The following is an 18921-nucleotide window of genomic DNA, read 5'->3' as shown; positions in this document are numbered from 1 at the left end:
GATTTTGAAAGATGTTAACCCGTAGATAAAAAACGAATTTGAGGGAGATGACAGGGTCAACTATTCGGGATGTTTAGATCTTTCCTTATTGCCGTTTTGATTATAATGCGATAGGAGTTATTGCTCATTAACTCGCAACTATAAGCGTTTTACGTACGCCGTGTATTTAAGCACTGCATTGTTAAGCACTGCCACTAATTAACAATTTTATAACTTTTAAAAAAGTGCAATTTTCAAAGAAAGATGACGCACAAAGAACAGAGTGTATTTACTCGGGTAGAGGGAAGCTGTGTTTTTATGTACACTCTAAAAACTAGTTGAATCCAACACTTGCAAGAGTTCGGTGAGTGACTACACTTTGAAAGTGTTGAATCCAGCATTTTAAATTATTCAGTCAACAATTTAAGTGACAGTTAGACGTTTAAAAAGGATATCCAACAATTCCAAGGAGTTCTTTTGAGAAATTCTTGATCTAACCATTTTTGCGTTGGATGAAAAAAAAAACCCGAGTTATTCCAAGTGTTAGATTCAACTCTTTTGTTTTAAGAGTGTACGATCTATTTTTGCATACAAGAATAATGTAATTTACATCGACTATGTTTCTCTAGTCAACGATCAGACAGCTGAGTTGAACGCATTTTGCAAAGCACAAACAGATACTTAAAGATTTCCTTGGTATGTTTCAATATCACAAAAACGTGTCTCAGGAAAATATCTGAGTGAAGTATCTCAGAAAGGGATCACGGAAAAGTATCTCAGAGTATCCCAGAAAATTATCACAACAAATATCTCTGAAAAGTATCATAAACAAAACCTAAAAGAAATTAAAACAAAAATCACAGAAAAATGTTTCATAGGAAAGTATCTCAGATAAAAGTAGCACAAACAAAGTATTTTCAAAATAGCACAAAAAGTGTCATAGAAAAGTATAATATAAAACAAGTATTGTATGTTATCAACCCATATATCTCACCAGTATCTATCAATAATATTCTAATATCACTAATTTTGATCTTGTTAATATTTATCTTCACTTCGCGTTCTCCCATTGCTGTCATCTTTACACTCCCCATCTTATATGATCCCCAACTTTGTAATCTTTATCACATCATTCACTTATATTAACCCCTTCCCAATCCTCACTACACCCCCATGCACCATCTTCGAATCTCATTCTGCATTCCCAACTTTATTCTGCATTCCCATATTCATACTTCATTCCAAGTCTCCAATCTTCACTCCAATCTTCATTCTTCATTCTTCACTCCCATCGTTATTCTTCATTCCTATAATTCCAATCTTCAATGTTCATTCCAGTCTACATTTTTATACAATCCAAACATGCCTAATTTCTTTATTCGTCTTCATTCCCATCATAATTTTTCACTCTTTATTCCAGTCTTCACTCTTCATTCCTATCTTCATATTCATTCCCTTCCTAGTTCTTATTCCACAGTCTGCATCCCTCATTCCCATCTCCATTTCGATCTCAATTTTTTTTTTTTCATTCCCATCTTCATTCACATCTTCATTCTTCATTCTCCATTCCCATCATCTATGTTCTTCATTCTTCATTCCCATCTCCATTCTTCATTCCTTTTTTCCATTCTTCATTCTTCATTTCCATCTTCATTCTTTATTCCATTTTTTATTTTCATTCCCATCTTCATTCCCATCTTCATTCTTCAGTCTCCTTTCCCATCATCTATGTTCTTCATTCTTCATTCCCATCTCCATTCTTCATTCCTTTTTTCCATTCTTCATTCTTCATTCCCATCTCCATTCTTCATTCCTTTTTTCCATTCTTCATTCTTCATTCCCATCTTCATTCTTTATTCCATTTTTTATTTTCATTCCCATCTTCATTCACATCTTCATTCTTCAGTCTCCTTTCCCATCATCTATGTTCTTCATTCTTCATTCCCATCTCCATTCTTCATTCCTTTTTTCCATTCTTCATTCTTCATTCCCATCTTCATTCTTTATTCCATTTTTTATTTTCATTCCCATCTTCATTCACATCTTCATTCTTCAGTCTCCTTTCCCATCATCTATGTTCTTCATTCTTCATTCCCATCTCCATTCTTCATTCCTTTTTTCCATTCTTCATTCTCCATTCCCATCTTCATTCTTTATTCCATTTTTTATTTTCATTCCCATCTTCATTCACATCTTCATTCTTCAGTCTCCTTTCCCATCATCTATGTTCTTCATTCTCCGTTCCCATCTCCATTCTTCATTCCTTTTTTCCATTCTTCATTCTTCATTCCCATCTTCATTCTTTATTCCATTTTTTATTTTCATTCCCATCTTCATTCACATCTTCATTCTTCAGTCTCCTTTCCCATCATCTATGTTCTTCATTCTTCATTCCCATCTCCATTCTTCATTCCTTTTTTCCATTCTTCATTCTTCATTCCCATCTTCATTCTTTATTCCATTTTTTATTTTCATTCCCATCTTCATTCACATCTTCATTCTTCAGTCTCCTTTCCCATCATCTATGTTCTTCATTCTTCATTCCCATCTTCATTCACTCTTCATCCTTCTTTCCCATCTTCATTCTTCATTCTTTTGTCCATTCTTCATTCTTCATTCCCATCTTATCTTCATTCTTCATTCCTTTCTCCATTCTTCATTCCCATCGTCTATATTCTCCATTATTTAGTACAGTTTTCATTCTTCATTCCCATCTTCACGATTCAGTTCCTTTATTACTGTCTTCATTCTTCAATACTGTGTTCATTCTTCATTTCGGTCCTCAGTCTACGTCTTAGTATCATTACAACACGCAGTAGCGTCATAATAATGTAATACTTGATTATAAACTAACCTTCATGCGGCACATACGTACTTGAATTATTATCTGTACCTTGTTTGACAAGGAGACGGTTGTGTTCCGGTCAATTGCATTGTTGTGTAATGTATACAGGGGTCAAGGGCTGCACCAAAAGTTGTCAGGTATCAAAATGAAACTTTGCAGTTAAAGTGGTGCCCGACAAACTGATTGATTCAGACTTCTACCACATTTCTCACAAAAAGAGAGACAATGTTTATTCCAGGGCATCTCTTGACAAGATACTACTAGTACCTTAATTACCATATAAAAATCAAATTGAACAAATAACAACTGAAGAATTGCTTATTTATTCATTTAACAATTACAATTTCCGCAAATTTAAACTTAATATTTTTTGTTTTAGGCACTTTGATGCTCTTGTAAACTTATGATAAAGCATCAACCATTATATATTGTACACCTATTGAAATAAACCACTCCTGTCACCTATTAATTAGTTTGACTGGTCATTCAACAAACTAAACGATGACGTCATTATGACGCAGTAAGGTGTATATTTAAGAGAGTAAATCAAAACAATGAGCACTAGGTGAGAAAGTCCGCGCAGTTTGTAAACCGGATACCTTACAACTAGGTTTTTGGAAGATTGAAATCATCTCTAGCTTGCTTATCCGTAAAAAGATTGCAACCATCTCTGGCATAATATTCCGTGATTGACATAATCAGATTGACATCGTCACTAGCCCTTAGTCCATAAGAAGATTCAATCAACTCTAGCTTACTAATCCTTAAGAAAATTGAAATTATCTCTAAAAAGTGTGTAAATCCATACGAAGATTGGAATCATCACTAGCTTGTTAATCCATACGACGATTTAATCATCTCCTGCTTACTATTCCCTACAAATATTGAAATCATGTGTGGTTTGTTAACCCCTTAGAAGATTGGCATCATTTCTGGTTTGTTAACCCCTAATCAGATTGAAATCATCTCTATTTTTATTCGTAATCCCTAATAACCTTCAAATCATCACTAGTTTGTTAACCCCTAATCAGATTAAAATCATCTCTGGCATACTAATTCATAAGAGTATTGAAATCATATCTGGCTTACTAATCCCTTAGAATATTAACAGCATCTCTAGTTTGTGAATCCCCGAAGAATATTGGAATCATCTCTAGTTGATTAATCCCTATCAAGATTAAAATCATTTCTAGCTTGATAATCCCTTAGGCGATTGGAACCATCTCGAGCCTTTTAATCCATATCAAGATTACAATCATGTGTAGCTCATTTAATCCCTACGTGGATTCGTAGATAAACAGTAACATGCTCGCTAGTCCCGAACCAGGCTCCAGGTCTGCGGTTTCAAGTCCCTTAATGAAACTGGCTGCCTCAATCTGTGCTTGGCCGTCACACTTGGACATTATGGCGTGACAAAACGACGACCAATTGGTAATGACTGGGTCCAATGTATACCTCGCATCAATGGTTGAGGCACCAGGAGCCGAAGATGGGTTGATCGCCCAGGTACATATGTCTCGTATGTTCAGTGCCCATTCCTAATACATAGAAAGAACTTAAGATTAAGATTGCGTAATGAAGACAGAATAATTCGCATCTGATCACAAATACATCGTTATTATCACCGTCGTAAAGCTGGTTTAGTTGTACTTTTCATTAAAAACAGGACATCGACAAATTCTCAACCAACGGCTCATAACATCACGCGTTACTTTCGAAGATGATGTATCTAAGATTATCTACACATTCAAGATGTAATCATCCAAAGATGGATCATCTGTGGAAGTCGACATTGTTCGTACAGGAAGTCGAAAATCCTAAATAGTTTTTTTTTTTTTTTCTGGGGTGTCGATTCCTTCCTTTTATGATGTCGACATCCTAATAAAAAATTAATCATGAAAACATCATCTTACTTCAGCATGTCGTCATCCCGAGAGAAATTACCTTAAGATTGCTCTCATCTTATGATGTAACCATCTGCAGTAAATTATCTCAGAATCTGAGATGGCACTTCCAGAGCTCCGTACTATATTCTACAAAATATCCAGTTATCTTTTGGAACTTTAAGCACAAAACCATTGAAATATTATCATTATTTTCAGATAAATTTATTGGAATTACACATTAACTCATTTACCTGGTCCATATACAGATGTGACACCGAAATGACTGGCAAGATTTGAATCCCAACAATACATCCATGACGCTGAGGAAACTGATTCGGTGAGCAATCCCAATTCAACGTGTAATAGAATATCCCATCCTCTTGCAGCTGACCTATGACCCCGTACTTCCTTATTAGTGGCGGAAAAAGATGTTGGTTGTCGTTGCGGACGTGAAAGTAAGTCCTTGTCGCACGAATCTCGGTTGCTAATGTAAGTTGTCCGATTGCGCGTAGTGTCGGGTGGTTGAGAGCTTCTCCCAATGCTGCCAGGGCGTGGTAACAGTTAATTGCCTGTTGTTCATTCAAACAAAAGAAAGTATTAAATTATATGTTAATCATAAAAACTGTAAACCAACGACTCAAAGGTCCAAAAACCGAAAATCGCGCTTGCTCTCAGACATGATATTCTTCCCACTTAAGTCTGATTTCCAATTTTTTTGCCCTTGGGAAAAAATCAGCATTTTTGTATCAATTAGTTTGAACGAAAGTCACTAAAGCCAGTGGACACTATTGATAATTGTCAAAGACTAGCTTTAACATGTATCTCAACATATGCATAAAATAACTAACCTGTGAAAATTTGAGCTCAATCGGTCATCGCAGTTGCGAGACAATAATGAAAGAAAAAAAATACCCTTGTCACACAAAGTTGTGTGTGTTTAGATGGTTGATTTCGAGACCTCAAGTTCTAAATCTGAGGTCTCGAAATCAAATTCGTGGAAAATTACTTCTCTCTCGAAAACTAAGGCACTTCAGATGTTTTATACCATCAATTTTTCCCCATTACTCGTCACAAAGAAAGGTTTTATGCTTAAAATTATGTTGAGTAATTACCAATAGTGTCCACTGCCTTTAAGACCTTACATGTTTACCATGTAGGTCAGCCCTCGTACTCGATAATATGTTCCTAGTTTTTTTCCAAGGACTAAATACCATGCATGCTTGCTATACAGTCAGATACCTACCTCACTGGATGACTCTTCTTGTCTGGAACCACCTCCTATTCCAGTTGCCCATGAGGAGCCTAGGTACCAGTCCTTCTGTCTTACAGTTGGAAAGAACTTGTCAGCTTTACTTGGGTTGCCGACGTCCCTGGCAAGAGCCATAATGCGATCGTAGTTATCTGTGTGGGAGGAAGAGTCTAAGAGTTGAAGCCAAAATGCGATTGTATGTCTAAAGGAGGGAATGTCTTGGTGTTCAAGCTAGAATGCGATTGTGGTTAGCTGTAGAGGAGAGTCTTACAGTTCGAGCGATTCTTCATACCGTAAACATAATGTCAATTACTAATACTAAGGTTTATCAGGTGTGGATCAATGGAGTTTGGACTGCGAAGACTGTCTCAAGGATCGACCATGTACTCCAAGAGCATGTCGGTGAGGCTTTTCAGGGCAACTCGGCCCTGATTCGGTAAAATGGCGTATCTAAAAATATCTAATAAATTCGAGAAAAAAATAAGTTTCAAGTTGACATAACTGCCTTTTTATTTTGGAATATTGGATTTTGAATGTTTTTTCTTTTTCTTTTCACTAATCTAATAATTGAAAATAGTTTTCCTTAATTTGTGTAAGTTTTTGAACATTGTTCAAGAAACTGTGACAATTTATAAGAAAGACACATCATTTGAGTCAAGTTAAAGTGTGCACTTTTTAGTTGAGGCCGTGATTGACCACTGACGAGCAACGTTACATACGCAGTGACGAACTCACTCGAACGGCTCGTTTGAAAGCCTAGGACACTATCTTTACGGTATTACACCACTATTTCCGAATTCCGCCTTTTCGCTGGTCACTGGTTCCCCTCTGCGCTTTACACATGTTAGCATGGAACAGACTATCGGGACCACGGAAGAAACCATGGTGCTAAGGCTGGTTCCAGATGGCCGACCACGACAGTAATCAACCAATGGTTGACCAGCCTAGGGTTTGAGTCTAAAAGTCAACATTTAGATGGTGCACACTCGAACTTGCTCTTTGTTGTTCAGATGGGACAACAAACTTCTGTCTTGAGGAATTGATAAACTGTGAAGTACGTACCGTATTTTACAACGTCAGAGTCGTTTGAGTAAACTTACCTGTCTGTTTTGCCCATTCTTGATGATACGTGGCATAGTATGCAATCGCATAGAGCCAGTAGCCAAGATGGAAGTGGTGGTCAGCGTAAGACACGAATCCAAAGTTTGTCCACGGAAACACCTCTTGATTTGGCTCTGCACTTCGGATAAACATTCCTCCCCAGACTGTGTCATACCTATGGGGTAAAAATACTCTCACTCTCAGAGACTTTGCTTGGAACACTTCTTAAATACTGAGTGTTTGTTAAACGAAACATGCTCGTTCAAACGAGTCAGGGGCGACCTTTTACAGGACGACTTTGTAAGGGTTGACTTTGATCGAAGGTTGATATGTCAGAGGGGCGAGTTTGTAAGGACGGCTAATTCGAAGCATGTCAGGGGGCTTGTCTGGGCGACTTTGTTCCGGGGACCACTTTGATTGGGGACGATTCGGTTATGGGTCAACTTTTTTAAGGGCCTAGCATAGAGCTATAATAGGTCTTTGGGGCCAAGTTGGTCGACTTAAATTGAATAAAATACCGGCAATTGTTGTTTTTTTTACCTAAAAGAGTTTGTCTCTGTCAGTCCGTCGACCACACCTAGCCATAAGTCCAAGCATGTCTTAATATCCTCGTCCAGTTTGATGTAATGGTCAGTACCCAAGGCTCTTGAGATGCTTGCCAGCCTGGTCACCATACCGATGGATTTACCCGCCCAGTAACTCTGAGGTTGGCTGTTGTCGCTACAGTCTTTCACCAATGTTTGGAAGGCGGAGTCTTTTTCCATGGCATCTCGTATTTCCTGTATTCAACGGTTTCAATAAAATACTGTTTTACATCTAACACCGTCTAAATGACGACCTGCATTGTTTGTTGATGTTGTTGTCGTCGTCGTAGTCGGCTGTTGTCACGTGTATGTGGTGTAGGCACAAGACACATTTTGTAGATGTCTTAGACCAGTTTTCTCACATGGTGTATCCAAACATGCATAAAATATCAAATCTGTGAAAATTTGGGCTAAACTGGTCATCGAAGTTGCAAGAGAAAAATGAAAGAAAAAAACACCCTTGTTGCATTACTTTGTGTGATTTCAGTCGAAACTCAAAGGCTTCAGCTGAAGAAGTCTTTTATTGTTTGAGTGAGAAATTACTTCTTTCTCAAAAATATACATTACTCCAGAGGGAGCCGTTTCTCACAAAGTTTTATACTATCAACAAATCTCCCCTGCTCCAAGTAAGTGTTCACAGTTATTACCAATGATTATTACAGTTATCACAGTTATTACCAAAGGTGTCCAGTGGCTTTAAGAGCCCAAGGGGCCTTGTTATAGTCTCTCTTGCTTGTTTTGTTTTATCTGACAATCTGATTGGTTGTATAAAAGTAAGGCTTTTGTCAATTTACGATCATGACAAATTTATTATTTTTCATAACAGATTTTGAGTTCTTGCAAGGGTAGTATTGATGCTATATGCAATCTAACAGATGATACATCAATATTTATATAACCTGTAGTTTATCTGGGTCTTCTTTGATTCTCTCGATTGCCTTCGGATCTGGTTCCATGGACGCTCTTGGAAGGTCTTCCTCCATCACTGTATAGTCTCCTGTATAACCTTTGAACCCAAACGGTGTATCCACGAGGCCCTCTTGCGGCAGGAGTGGTTCCTGTACAGTCGAGAAACATAAAGGCACCAAATCTATCAAATCGAATCCCGGACACGTGTGAGCTTTACTTTAATTGCTTCTCTCCACCCAGGGATATAAGTGGGTACCAGTGAGGATATAGCTTAATATTGTGTATCAAAATGCCTTCTAGGCGCATGGCAGCTTTGAGGGAAACTGAGAAGGGAATGTTCTTTTTGTTGGGCAGGCCCACTGACCAGGGTGGATTTCACAAAGGTAGTCCTAACTTTGGACATGTCCTAGGCAATGCTAAGAGATAGGACCAGTCCTAAGTTAAGATGAGTTACTGGTCCTAACTTAGGACCAGTCCTATATCTCTTAGCATTGCCTAGGACTAGTCCTAAGTTAGGACTACCTTTGCGAAATCCACCACAGGGCACTATAATGAAAGCGCAATACGGTTATGATAAAATGCGCTTTATAAGAACTAGTTATTATAATTATCAAAATCAGCTACTGCCAGCGGTTTGTATAATATTTGAATTATAGTGTTGAAGTAAATGTATAGTGACATTATTCCACTGTATTGAACGTTACCTGATGTGGCAGTACCACAGTCAGAATGGTCTCGTCTGGATTGTCACCGTAAAAGTCTTTGCCTTGTTTGTTCCAGTCGAAGCTGATGTATCCCTTGTCCGCCTCTACACAGAATCTAGTCTTTGGCTTCGAGGAATACACCCCTGCATATCTCTTTAGGTTATTGACCTGGGTGAAATCTCCCCTTGTACCAGAACCTGTAAAACAACTTGAAATTATTGCCAGTTTTAGTAACAGTTTCACACCTTCTCTAGAACTGGTTCACATGCATTTTTCTGCTGCTGCTCCAAATGTATGGAACTATTTACCATCACATCTTCGCCATGCAACTACACATGAAACTACTATCAACAAAGTTACTTCAGACTCATTTATACTGAAATATTTGACTGTTTTATTTGACTACCCATTGGAACATCTTGAGTTTGGACCTTTTTTTTTTGTCGCATCTTCTGCACGCGCTTTGTAGCTTTAGGAAAAGTTGCCTGAGATAAAGGCTGATATGTGTGATATTTGAATTGTGCATGGTGTACATACGAATTAACTATAAATAAATAAAGTAAACTTGCTATTGCAACTCTCTTTTGAGGGAGTGTTGGCTATGCAAAAAGCCGATTTGGTCTCGACGTTTCGAACAGTGTACTCTGCACGTCTTCAGTAAAAAAAAAACAGTTAGTTTCAACTTACAACAACAATAACAAGTTTAGTTTCAAGATCACTTTAAATTTCAGAACCAATTAGTTTAACCTGCATAAACGAGTTGCATCACGCCTGTAAACTTGTCTCTCCCTTCATCAACTGGAGAAAACATTCCTGCAGAACGGTCCTCAGGAATCACTAAGTTCATTTCCTCAGAAAAGAATGCTGCAAATTTCCTCGTAGAACTCGGATTAGGATTGGTATCGAGCGGCTCGGAAAGTTCAAAGACGAAATGTTTGGACTTGATTTCAACCTTGGACCCAATCATTTGCACAGGTTGGCCATCGCATCGAACCTGACATGAAAACAGAGAAAAATACACATAAAACGAAGTAAGTGGTGGGTATGCGTCTTACTGATAGTTGTAACCTTTAATGGGAGACTTTTGGGACGCTTGGTGGCAGCAGACTTACCAGGTAAATTCCATTGTTCTCGGGAATGTGCACATGCTTAGAACTACGTAAACAATGTACATTTCTCTTTGTAAGTCTGCTGCCACCTAGCATTCCAAAGTCTCCCATTGTTAAATACTATTAACCACAATGGAAACTGACTGAGTAAATTTTAATAATTTGGGATTGAACAAAGAACAAAATTACTAGAGTCGGACTCGGACCAACGACCTTAAGAAACGTGCCGGCGCCCTACCAACTGAGCTATCTAGCCCTATGTTGGTTTCCCTATTTTGTCAATATCTTTATTCTGGGTGCCAGTCAGAAGCCATGCAACCGTCAACTGCCGTGTAGCCAGGGATCACATCCAAGCTTTTAATTCAAAAAGCAGAGAACATTTGCAATGGTTTTTTTACGACGCTCCAATCGCACCAATCCCCACCTTTTTAGGTTGTCTCCTCCAATTAAATGGCACCGCTTCTGTGACGTATTGACCAATCACGTTGACGGAATAGCTGACGTCATCATACGTCACCTCAGTAGATATTTTTACTGATAGTCCGTCTGTAGACAATGAGCATGTATGTGGTGTACATGACGTCCAGGGTAGTTTGCTATGCCATTGACTCGATTGACTAACGATATACTGGATCTGGAAAGACAAGAAAACAAGGAGGATGCTAGCTGTTATTAACAATCAACTATTTTGTGACGGGTGGCCAGGTTGGTGTAGTGGTGTGTCTTGCCTCGCCTTTCACCTCTGGGACCCCGGTTCGAATCCTACCGTGGATCTATGTGGATTAGGTTTACAGTACCTACTTGACTGAAATAATACACACGGGTTTACCTCCCACATCTGAAACTGAACTTGTTCATTGTCTTCTCTCTTTTTGTTTGGCTGTAATAGGAGCGTTGAGAACATATACATGCAGGATCCAGGGTGTTTAATTGTTTGTTTAGTGATTGAACAACACTTGTTTTATCGATCAATCTAAAATTTTGGATTTGTGTTAATTATTTCCACTGTTCTTAAAGTTTGTCTTCAATGGATTAGCTAAAAACAAATCTGAATGTTATTCATGATTATTTTGTTCCCTATTTATAAGAATTCCTACCTCTTCCAGTCCTCGTATCGATTGGCTGACCTCAGCAGTGATTTCCACCCATCTGGACTCGTTGCACACTGCGTTGACATCGGCACTGCCGTAAAACCAAGGCGGCTGACGAGTGCCATACTCCTCCGTCATTTCCGTCGAATTAACGGCACACTGAACCCTTCCTGGCGCGGTGACCCAGTACTTTACGTAGTCGTGTTGCGGAAGCGAGAATAAGCCGATTATATTGACGGCATAAAGCATCATTCCACGAGCCTTCTGTGCCGTTATGTTGACGGTGTAGCCATTATTAGAGAGATTGCACGTTGTACTATTGCATGTTGTCATTTCACGATCTGTTTGCCAACTAAAAAAAAAAAGAGAATTATAGAAATTGTATGAAGTTTTTGGTTTCAGGAAGAACTTTGGAATACTAAGTAGTTAGACAGTGTTTCCTAGAAATAGAAGGAAATGAATATGGTAAGATGAATTTATAAAATGGTGAAATTTAAAAAAGGATTTTCATTTTCTAAATCTGATTTTGACAAGGTTGAATTTTTGCGTTTGTTGTTCGTTAGCCTACTCTCTGAAAGTTTTAGATTACAGTTCGTCTAATTGATTGAAACTAGTGACAAGTGCATATGACAAGTGCATATGTCCCTAGTTTCAAAAGATAAGAGGGAATTTCTTGTTTTAATTGTGAGTTATTGAAAGGGAATTTCTTTCTAAAACTTTGAGAGGATTACCTGTGTTCCTCAGTAGCTGCCCATTGTACATCATTGACATCAGAGATGGGTTTTGTTAGATGAATGATGAGGTTTAACTCCTCAGTGATGTTGTTACATGAGGCATGGATGTATGCAGATCCTCTATCAGCAGCTTATAGGGAAAATAGCACAATAATTGAGTGATTATAATGTAGGATCCTTCCTCTTACGTTAACTAACCACCTAAACTGTTGGCGTGTGCTAATGGTGGTATACCTGATGCCATACAACCAATACCATCTATGGTAACTCAATACCTAAACCGTTGGACTCTTATTTTTGGTGGTATGCCAGATCCCTTGCACAACAAAATAAGCATATAGTCCTCGGTCCAACACCGTACAGTAACTGGACACCCAAACTGTTGGACTCTGATTAAGGTGATAAACCTGATCCCATGTAAAGCATACCTAAAAACACAACACCCAAATAGGACTGAGATTACAGTGGTATTAATTAGTATACCTGATCCAATTTAAAGCATATTTCGAGTTAAGTGTAGTCCCCTATCGGACCAAGGATGTATACAAGAAGGTTGGGGATGGACTTGACGTATGTGCGGCACCTAAATGTAGCCCGAGACCTAAATGTAGCCTGACCTAAATGTAGCCCCAAACATGTACCTAAATGTTAGGGCTCGGGCTACATTTAGGTGCCTCACAGACGTATGATATTTTCAAAGTAATAAATTAGCATGGTTTACAAATGGGTACCAGTCTAGTTTCCCTTCTAGCCTTGGTTTGGTTCCAATAATAGGTACGAAGAAAAAAACATCGATTTGAATATTTTCATACTTGATCGCTCTTCTGGGCATTCATAGTCAGCATCTTCTCCATTGACAGCTACCAGACAGTACGGGTACACCACCGGGTTGGCACCAGTGAAGATATGAGTCAACATTGCAGCACCTCTGACTATGGGTAACTCCATAGTACCACTATGGGTATCCATGTACATGAAGTCTGCATACATCTCACCAAAGTCTGTAAGGGTCGGTTCTCCGGAGTCGGCTATCCCGACACGTATACCAGACAAACCTGTGAAATCATTTGAATAGTTTGTTAAAGGAACTGGACACTACTGGTCATTAGTGAGAGTAACTGTTAGCATGACAACTTAGTTGGTAACGAGCAATGGAGAGCTGTACATAGTACAACAAAAGTGTGAGAAACGACTTCCTCTGAAGTAACGTAGTTTTTTTTCTCACTCAAATCATAAAAGACGCCATTTGATTTGCATCCGGAAGCACACAAAGTAATGCAACTAGGGTGGTTTTTCGTGCGATATTATTTTATTAATTTTTATTTTATTTGAAATCTTTAGACATACACAATAGTTACAAGTTGTACAGGGGCTTCAACTGAGCCACAATTTTGCACAGGTTTACCAGGTACACCAAGTGAGAAAACTGTGAGAGTAGCATTAACACCACATGTACTGAAATCCAGAATCTTATTTTACCGGTGAATTCGGCAAAGGGTGCTCCATCCGGTCCCGAGACCATCTGCTTCATCCCTACACCAACGGACTCCATTTTCTCCCAAGGTGCATCGGTCATCCCCGGTGTCAGCTGATAAAATGGGTCTTGTCTACTAGTCTGGTTCCATCCATAGAGAGTGTACGCATCATACGTGATTCCCTTATCGGACATTATTGCCGAGTGAGGGAACTGCCTGATTGGTGTGAGAGGTCCGTGGTTGATCTGATTACAGGCAAAGTGACCGGTGGGTAACGCACCAGCGTCCCGTAAGGTCCCGGTGCGCTGTGGTGGTGCGACTTGATTCAGTAAGGTGGACTCGTTGAAGTAAAGTCTAGGGTCCACTGTATCTAGTGGGGTGTCTTGAAGTTGCAGGCAGGTTGCTGAAAGTCCTCCTCTTTCTTAGGGTAGACCAAACAAAATTATTACAATGTTTATTTCATTCGTACCTATCTCGAATGGATTATGGCGGAGTTGTTCATGTCATTTTTTTCTCAAGTCAAGTCAAGCTGCAAGTCAGTGAAATTTGCCTGGAAAAGCCTATAAGTAAATGTTCCAAATGAAGACGTTTAGGCATTGCACATGGAAGGAATACGCATGAAACGCCTAGAACTAAATGCTCCAAAGGAAGACGTAAAGGCATTGCACATGGAAGGAATACATTTCAAACACTTTGAGAACCAACCTGCAGCTTATAAACGGTCAATCACATTAAAGGCACTGGACACTATTGGTAAATACTCAAAATAATTATTGCCATAAAACCTTACTTGGTAAAGAGTAATGGGGAGAGGTTGGTAGTATAAAACAAGGTGAGAAACGGCTCCCTCTGAAGTGACGTAGTTTTGGAAAAAGAAGTAATTTTCCACGAATTTGATTTCGAGACCTCAAGTTCTAAACTTAAGGTCTCGAAATCAAGCATCTGAAAGCACACAACTTCGTGTGACAAGGGTGTTTTTTTCTTTCATAGTTATCTCGCATCTCCGACGACCGATCGCGCTAAAAAAAAATTCACAGGTTTGTTACTTCATGCATATGTTGAGATACACCAAGTGAGAAGACGGGTGTTTGACAATTACCAATAGTGTCCACTGTCTTTAAAACCCAAAATAGCTAATGATAACTTTGAACAATGCTAGATTATCTCAAATACAAACATATTTAGTTGCTAAGAAACTGCAGACACTTTTGGAACCCTTTTTGTCTTTTTGTACAAAAAGACAAAACCTTTTTGTCTTTTGGGGATGTGGGTATACATTGTATACATATCAGCCTTCTGATATTATTTCTGCTGTGTGTTTCTTTGTTTTGCGTGTCCTCTTATGACAACGTTCCTGATCGGCTCAAATTAGTAATTCCAAATAATTCATTCCATTTATTTCCCTTAATGGATGCAAAAATGTGAAAATACTGTGTTCATTTTAAAGACAAGCAGTGTATGTTTTAAAGGGAAGGTACACGTTTGATAATTACTCAAAATAAATATTAACTTAAAAACTGACTTGGTAACCAGCATTGGATAGCTGTTGGTAGTATAACACTTTGTGAGAAACGGCTCCCTCTGAAGTAGCATAGATTTTGAGAAAGAGGTAATTTCTCACTATATAATAACATACTTCTAGCCAGAAGTCTTTTATTCCTATCTATAAGCACACAAATTCGTTGAACGAGGGGTGCTCTTTCTCTCATTTTCTCGCAACTTCGATGACCAATTTAGCTCAAATTTTCACAGGCTTGTTATGTTATGCTTATGTTGGGATACATCAAGTGAGAACACTGGTCTTTGACAATTACCAACGTGTACCTTCCCTTTAAAACATCATTTCAAAGAAAGTGTATTTTAAAGTAGACCGGGCTATAGAGAATAATTACACCCTGCGTGATTTGTTGTTTTTAGATTGGTGAAATAAATATACTCCTTCTATTGCCCCCTTTTTTTTTTAACTAAAATCAAAAAATTACTTACCTCCATATGGTGGTTTGGTCGTCACCTCGGTCTGTGGACCTTCATTGGTGATTCCTAAATACATAATAACCGAGACTGTCGCTAGAACGAGTGCCGTAGCCCCCGCGCATAAAACCCACTTGCAACGTATCTCTCGCTTTGATGCCTGATGTGGCTCGGCTTTAACTCTGACCACCACGCCCTCTCCATCTTCCTGTCTTGGAGCTTCCGTAGTTGGTTGATGATCGCATCCCATCTCCACCTCTTTAGAAGTAGTCATGGTGTGGGATTTGGTATTCTCAAGTCACCCTGAAACAAAAACACAAAACATGGTAATTGTTTTGAAGTGATGCCCGCCTTTTAGTTGTGGCTTTGTTGAAGTCGAGTAGCCTAATGGTCAAATCCTTGTTGTTGAACAAAATTAGTGATTAAAAGAAAATCTTTTTTAGTGTCCATATTTTTTTTTTTCGTTCAGACGTCTTGAACTGAGCCAATTGAAACAGGCACTGTCACTGAGTCTATTATATGTCTTTTTCCCATTCAATTGTTTTTCAACAAATTTCCATTAAAATGTTCAACATTAGATAGCATATTTTTAAACAGACAATGTTTTTATATTGAGTTGTACTTTAGTCAGAGAGAGCCAGCGTTATGTTTGCATCGTGGTCAGAGTGACATGACAGAATGCAAACTGGAGTCCCTATGTCAGGATAACGTTTCATGAACAAGTTTATAATCCAATGTAAATACAAATGCGGCCATTAAGTCCGTTATCCAATAGCAATGGATGTCTGTGTCATAAAACCTTGTGTTGAAATGAGGCAAACTTAACAGATAACACTTTATATGATATTGATAACGAGGACAAGCCATCTCTAATCTACACCGTAACCCCCCCCCCCCCATATATAGATCTTGTCCTGATGTAAAGTCTATAATCATTTCGTGGACGAACCGTCGTCCGTAACAAACAGGGCCCAATTTCATAAGACTGCTTAAAATATAGCACAAAATATAGCTAAGCGCAACAAAATTTTGCTTACAAGAATAAAGTAACCGGCCAAACACCATGTCAAATGTGTCACTAGTATCCTGCTCATTTCTGCTTAGCAGGAAATTGCCAAGCATCATTTTCTGCTAAAGCAGCTCTACCGCTCAAAATGAACTTAATCGCTTTGTTTTTAGAAAACAAAAGGTAAACATGGGTTGGCAGTTGTCTCCCTACCAAGAGGTCATAACATTTGACATAATTTTATCTGAAAGTACACTGTGTTGGCTGTTGTGTGTGCCCCCTGGTTCCCCCTTGGGTACGATGTTGATCTGCTTACTTTAGCACCTTTCACACGAGAGCAATTTAGCAAGGGTCCCTTGCTAAATTGTAGCAGGGTTGTAACATTTTTACAAAATGTACCACGTGCGAAAGGACATTAATTTTGTATACTGTCCATGTTCTCTTGAAAAAAAAACTTGTCAAACATTGCTACATTTTACAACTACAATTAAGCAAGGGACCCCAGTTAAATTGCTGCAGTGTGAATAGCACGCGATGGAATCAGTGACAGATGACCTGTGTCTGAGTTCAATGTTAGTGACCCACATTGATCCAAAACAATTCAGTGTGTTACGTTGAACATGTAAAACAGAAGGAAAAAAACATGGATGACTGAACGCATAAACAGCAAAAAATGCTGACAGAACGATGGTGGAAAAAGTAACTACTTATTTGATTGTCTACGAACGTGCTTGAATCACTTTATTGCCGATAGTGAGTGTGTGTACGAGGTCCATAACACAGTAAGAGTATTAATGCAACCTGCTGAGGGCAAAATGTGACCTGACGTCAGAACTACTCACCTCATGCTGATTTGGCAGTTTTCTTTCAATGGCAATTTATAGATTGAAAATGCATAGCCGTGGGTTCAGTAAAGGCTGATTGCTGTTGAAGACAGCGCAAGCGACTTGGAGTGGAGTGTCCTGACTTTCTCGCGTACAAGGAATGATGCCTCAGTCACTGCGTCAATAGCAGGTTCTTACTCCGTTAATGTTGGTGTCATGGTCTCTTGTAGTAGTTCCAAGCCGTCAGTGTCTGCTAGAATAACAGTAAAGTTGACTTGAAGATCGTACAAAGCGCAGCATAAACTTCACATACTAGCCCTATGTCTTGTTGGCCCCTACGTACATTCGTTCAGCAGTGTCGACGGAAACCGTCCCTTCCCTAACTCATTTTTAGACTGTAGAATCCTGTGATTTATTTTGACAGTTGTTGTCTCGACTCCATGCAGTGCAATCGATGGCTCCATGGAAAGTACATGTACTTAAAGTTCAACATAACAAGTGGTTCAACTGAATATACCCGTAAATTTGTTTCGTCCAAAGACAAATATTGTCACTTGTAATAAAAAATAAATAAATAAAACGTGTTCATTTTCACCCGTCTTGTCAAACATGATTCGATGTTTCAAACCAATGAATGTAATTAGTAAATAATTTATGTATTATTTAAAGCTCCATAGTGGAAATGGGGAACTAACTAGGGGAACGCTAGGTGGCGTCAGACTTACCAGGGCTCAATTTCATAGAGCTGCTAAGCACAAAAATTTGCTTAGCAGGATATTTTTGCTTTGCTAAAAACAGGATTACCAACCAAATTTCCACGTGATTTTCAGGATATAGAATACAACAACTGAATACCTGTAACAAGCAGCATGCAACAACTGGAAATTTGGTTGTTAATCTTGTGTTTATGAAGGAAGAAATTTCCTGCTAAGCAATTTGTTGTGCTAAGTAGCTCTATGAAATTGGGCTCATGTATACTTTCCATTGTTGACGTAGTTCTGAGCACGCGCACATTACCGAGAACAATGGATTTTACCTATTAAGTCTGCTGCCACCAAGCGTCCCAAAAGTCTCCCATTGTTAATGTGCAATGGGGTCTAATGATGGAACTTTGATATAGCCTGGTATGAGATGAGTTCAATGACCTCAAAGGAATGTTTGTCATTGATGACAACATGACAAACTACTATAGTAGCCACGGTCATTGCTGTTATAAAGTCTGCTTCAACAGAACGTGGCTTTCAGTTAAAACAATGGTTAAATTTTAAGTTCTTAGTGAGGCCTAAGTATCCAGCCTTTCCTAAAATGGCAACAATTAAAAAAAAAAAAACGTTTGTTTTGGACGAACCAAGGGAGATGGTTGATTGAGATTGTGACCATTACATATTTTCATTATCATTGCCACAAGAGGGCGTATGTATAATGTACAGTAAAAATAGACGCATGATTTAAAC

The 18921-nt window shown here is 38.7% G+C and overlaps 1 protein-coding gene across 1 annotated transcript; it reads right to left on the bottom strand.

Annotated features, from left to right (window-relative positions):
• Positions 1-2590: 2590 nt before the first annotated feature.
• On the bottom strand, positions 2591-17861 carry LOC117288118. Its single transcript, XM_033768818.1, has 15 exons — positions 17486-17861; positions 15653-15940; positions 13671-14087; positions 13004-13246; positions 12189-12321; positions 11464-11809; positions 10791-11000; positions 10005-10251; positions 9258-9454; positions 8544-8702; positions 7601-7839; positions 7060-7235; positions 5954-6111; positions 4962-5279; positions 2591-4362 (listed from the first exon to the last, which is right to left on the bottom strand). The coding sequence occupies exons 2-15, from the start codon at positions 15909-15911 to the stop codon at positions 4102-4104; spliced, it is 3363 nt and encodes a 1120-aa protein (XP_033624709.1). The 5' UTR covers positions 15912-15940; positions 17486-17861; the 3' UTR covers positions 2591-4101.
• Between the last annotated feature and the right edge of the window lie 1060 nt (positions 17862-18921).

This window comes from Asterias rubens, chromosome 3 (assembly GCF_902459465.1).
Source record: "Asterias rubens chromosome 3, eAstRub1.3, whole genome shotgun sequence".
Taxonomy (NCBI): Eukaryota; Metazoa; Echinodermata; class Asteroidea; order Forcipulatida; family Asteriidae; genus Asterias; species Asterias rubens.
This window is presented reverse-complemented; position numbering and strand designations above follow the sequence as displayed.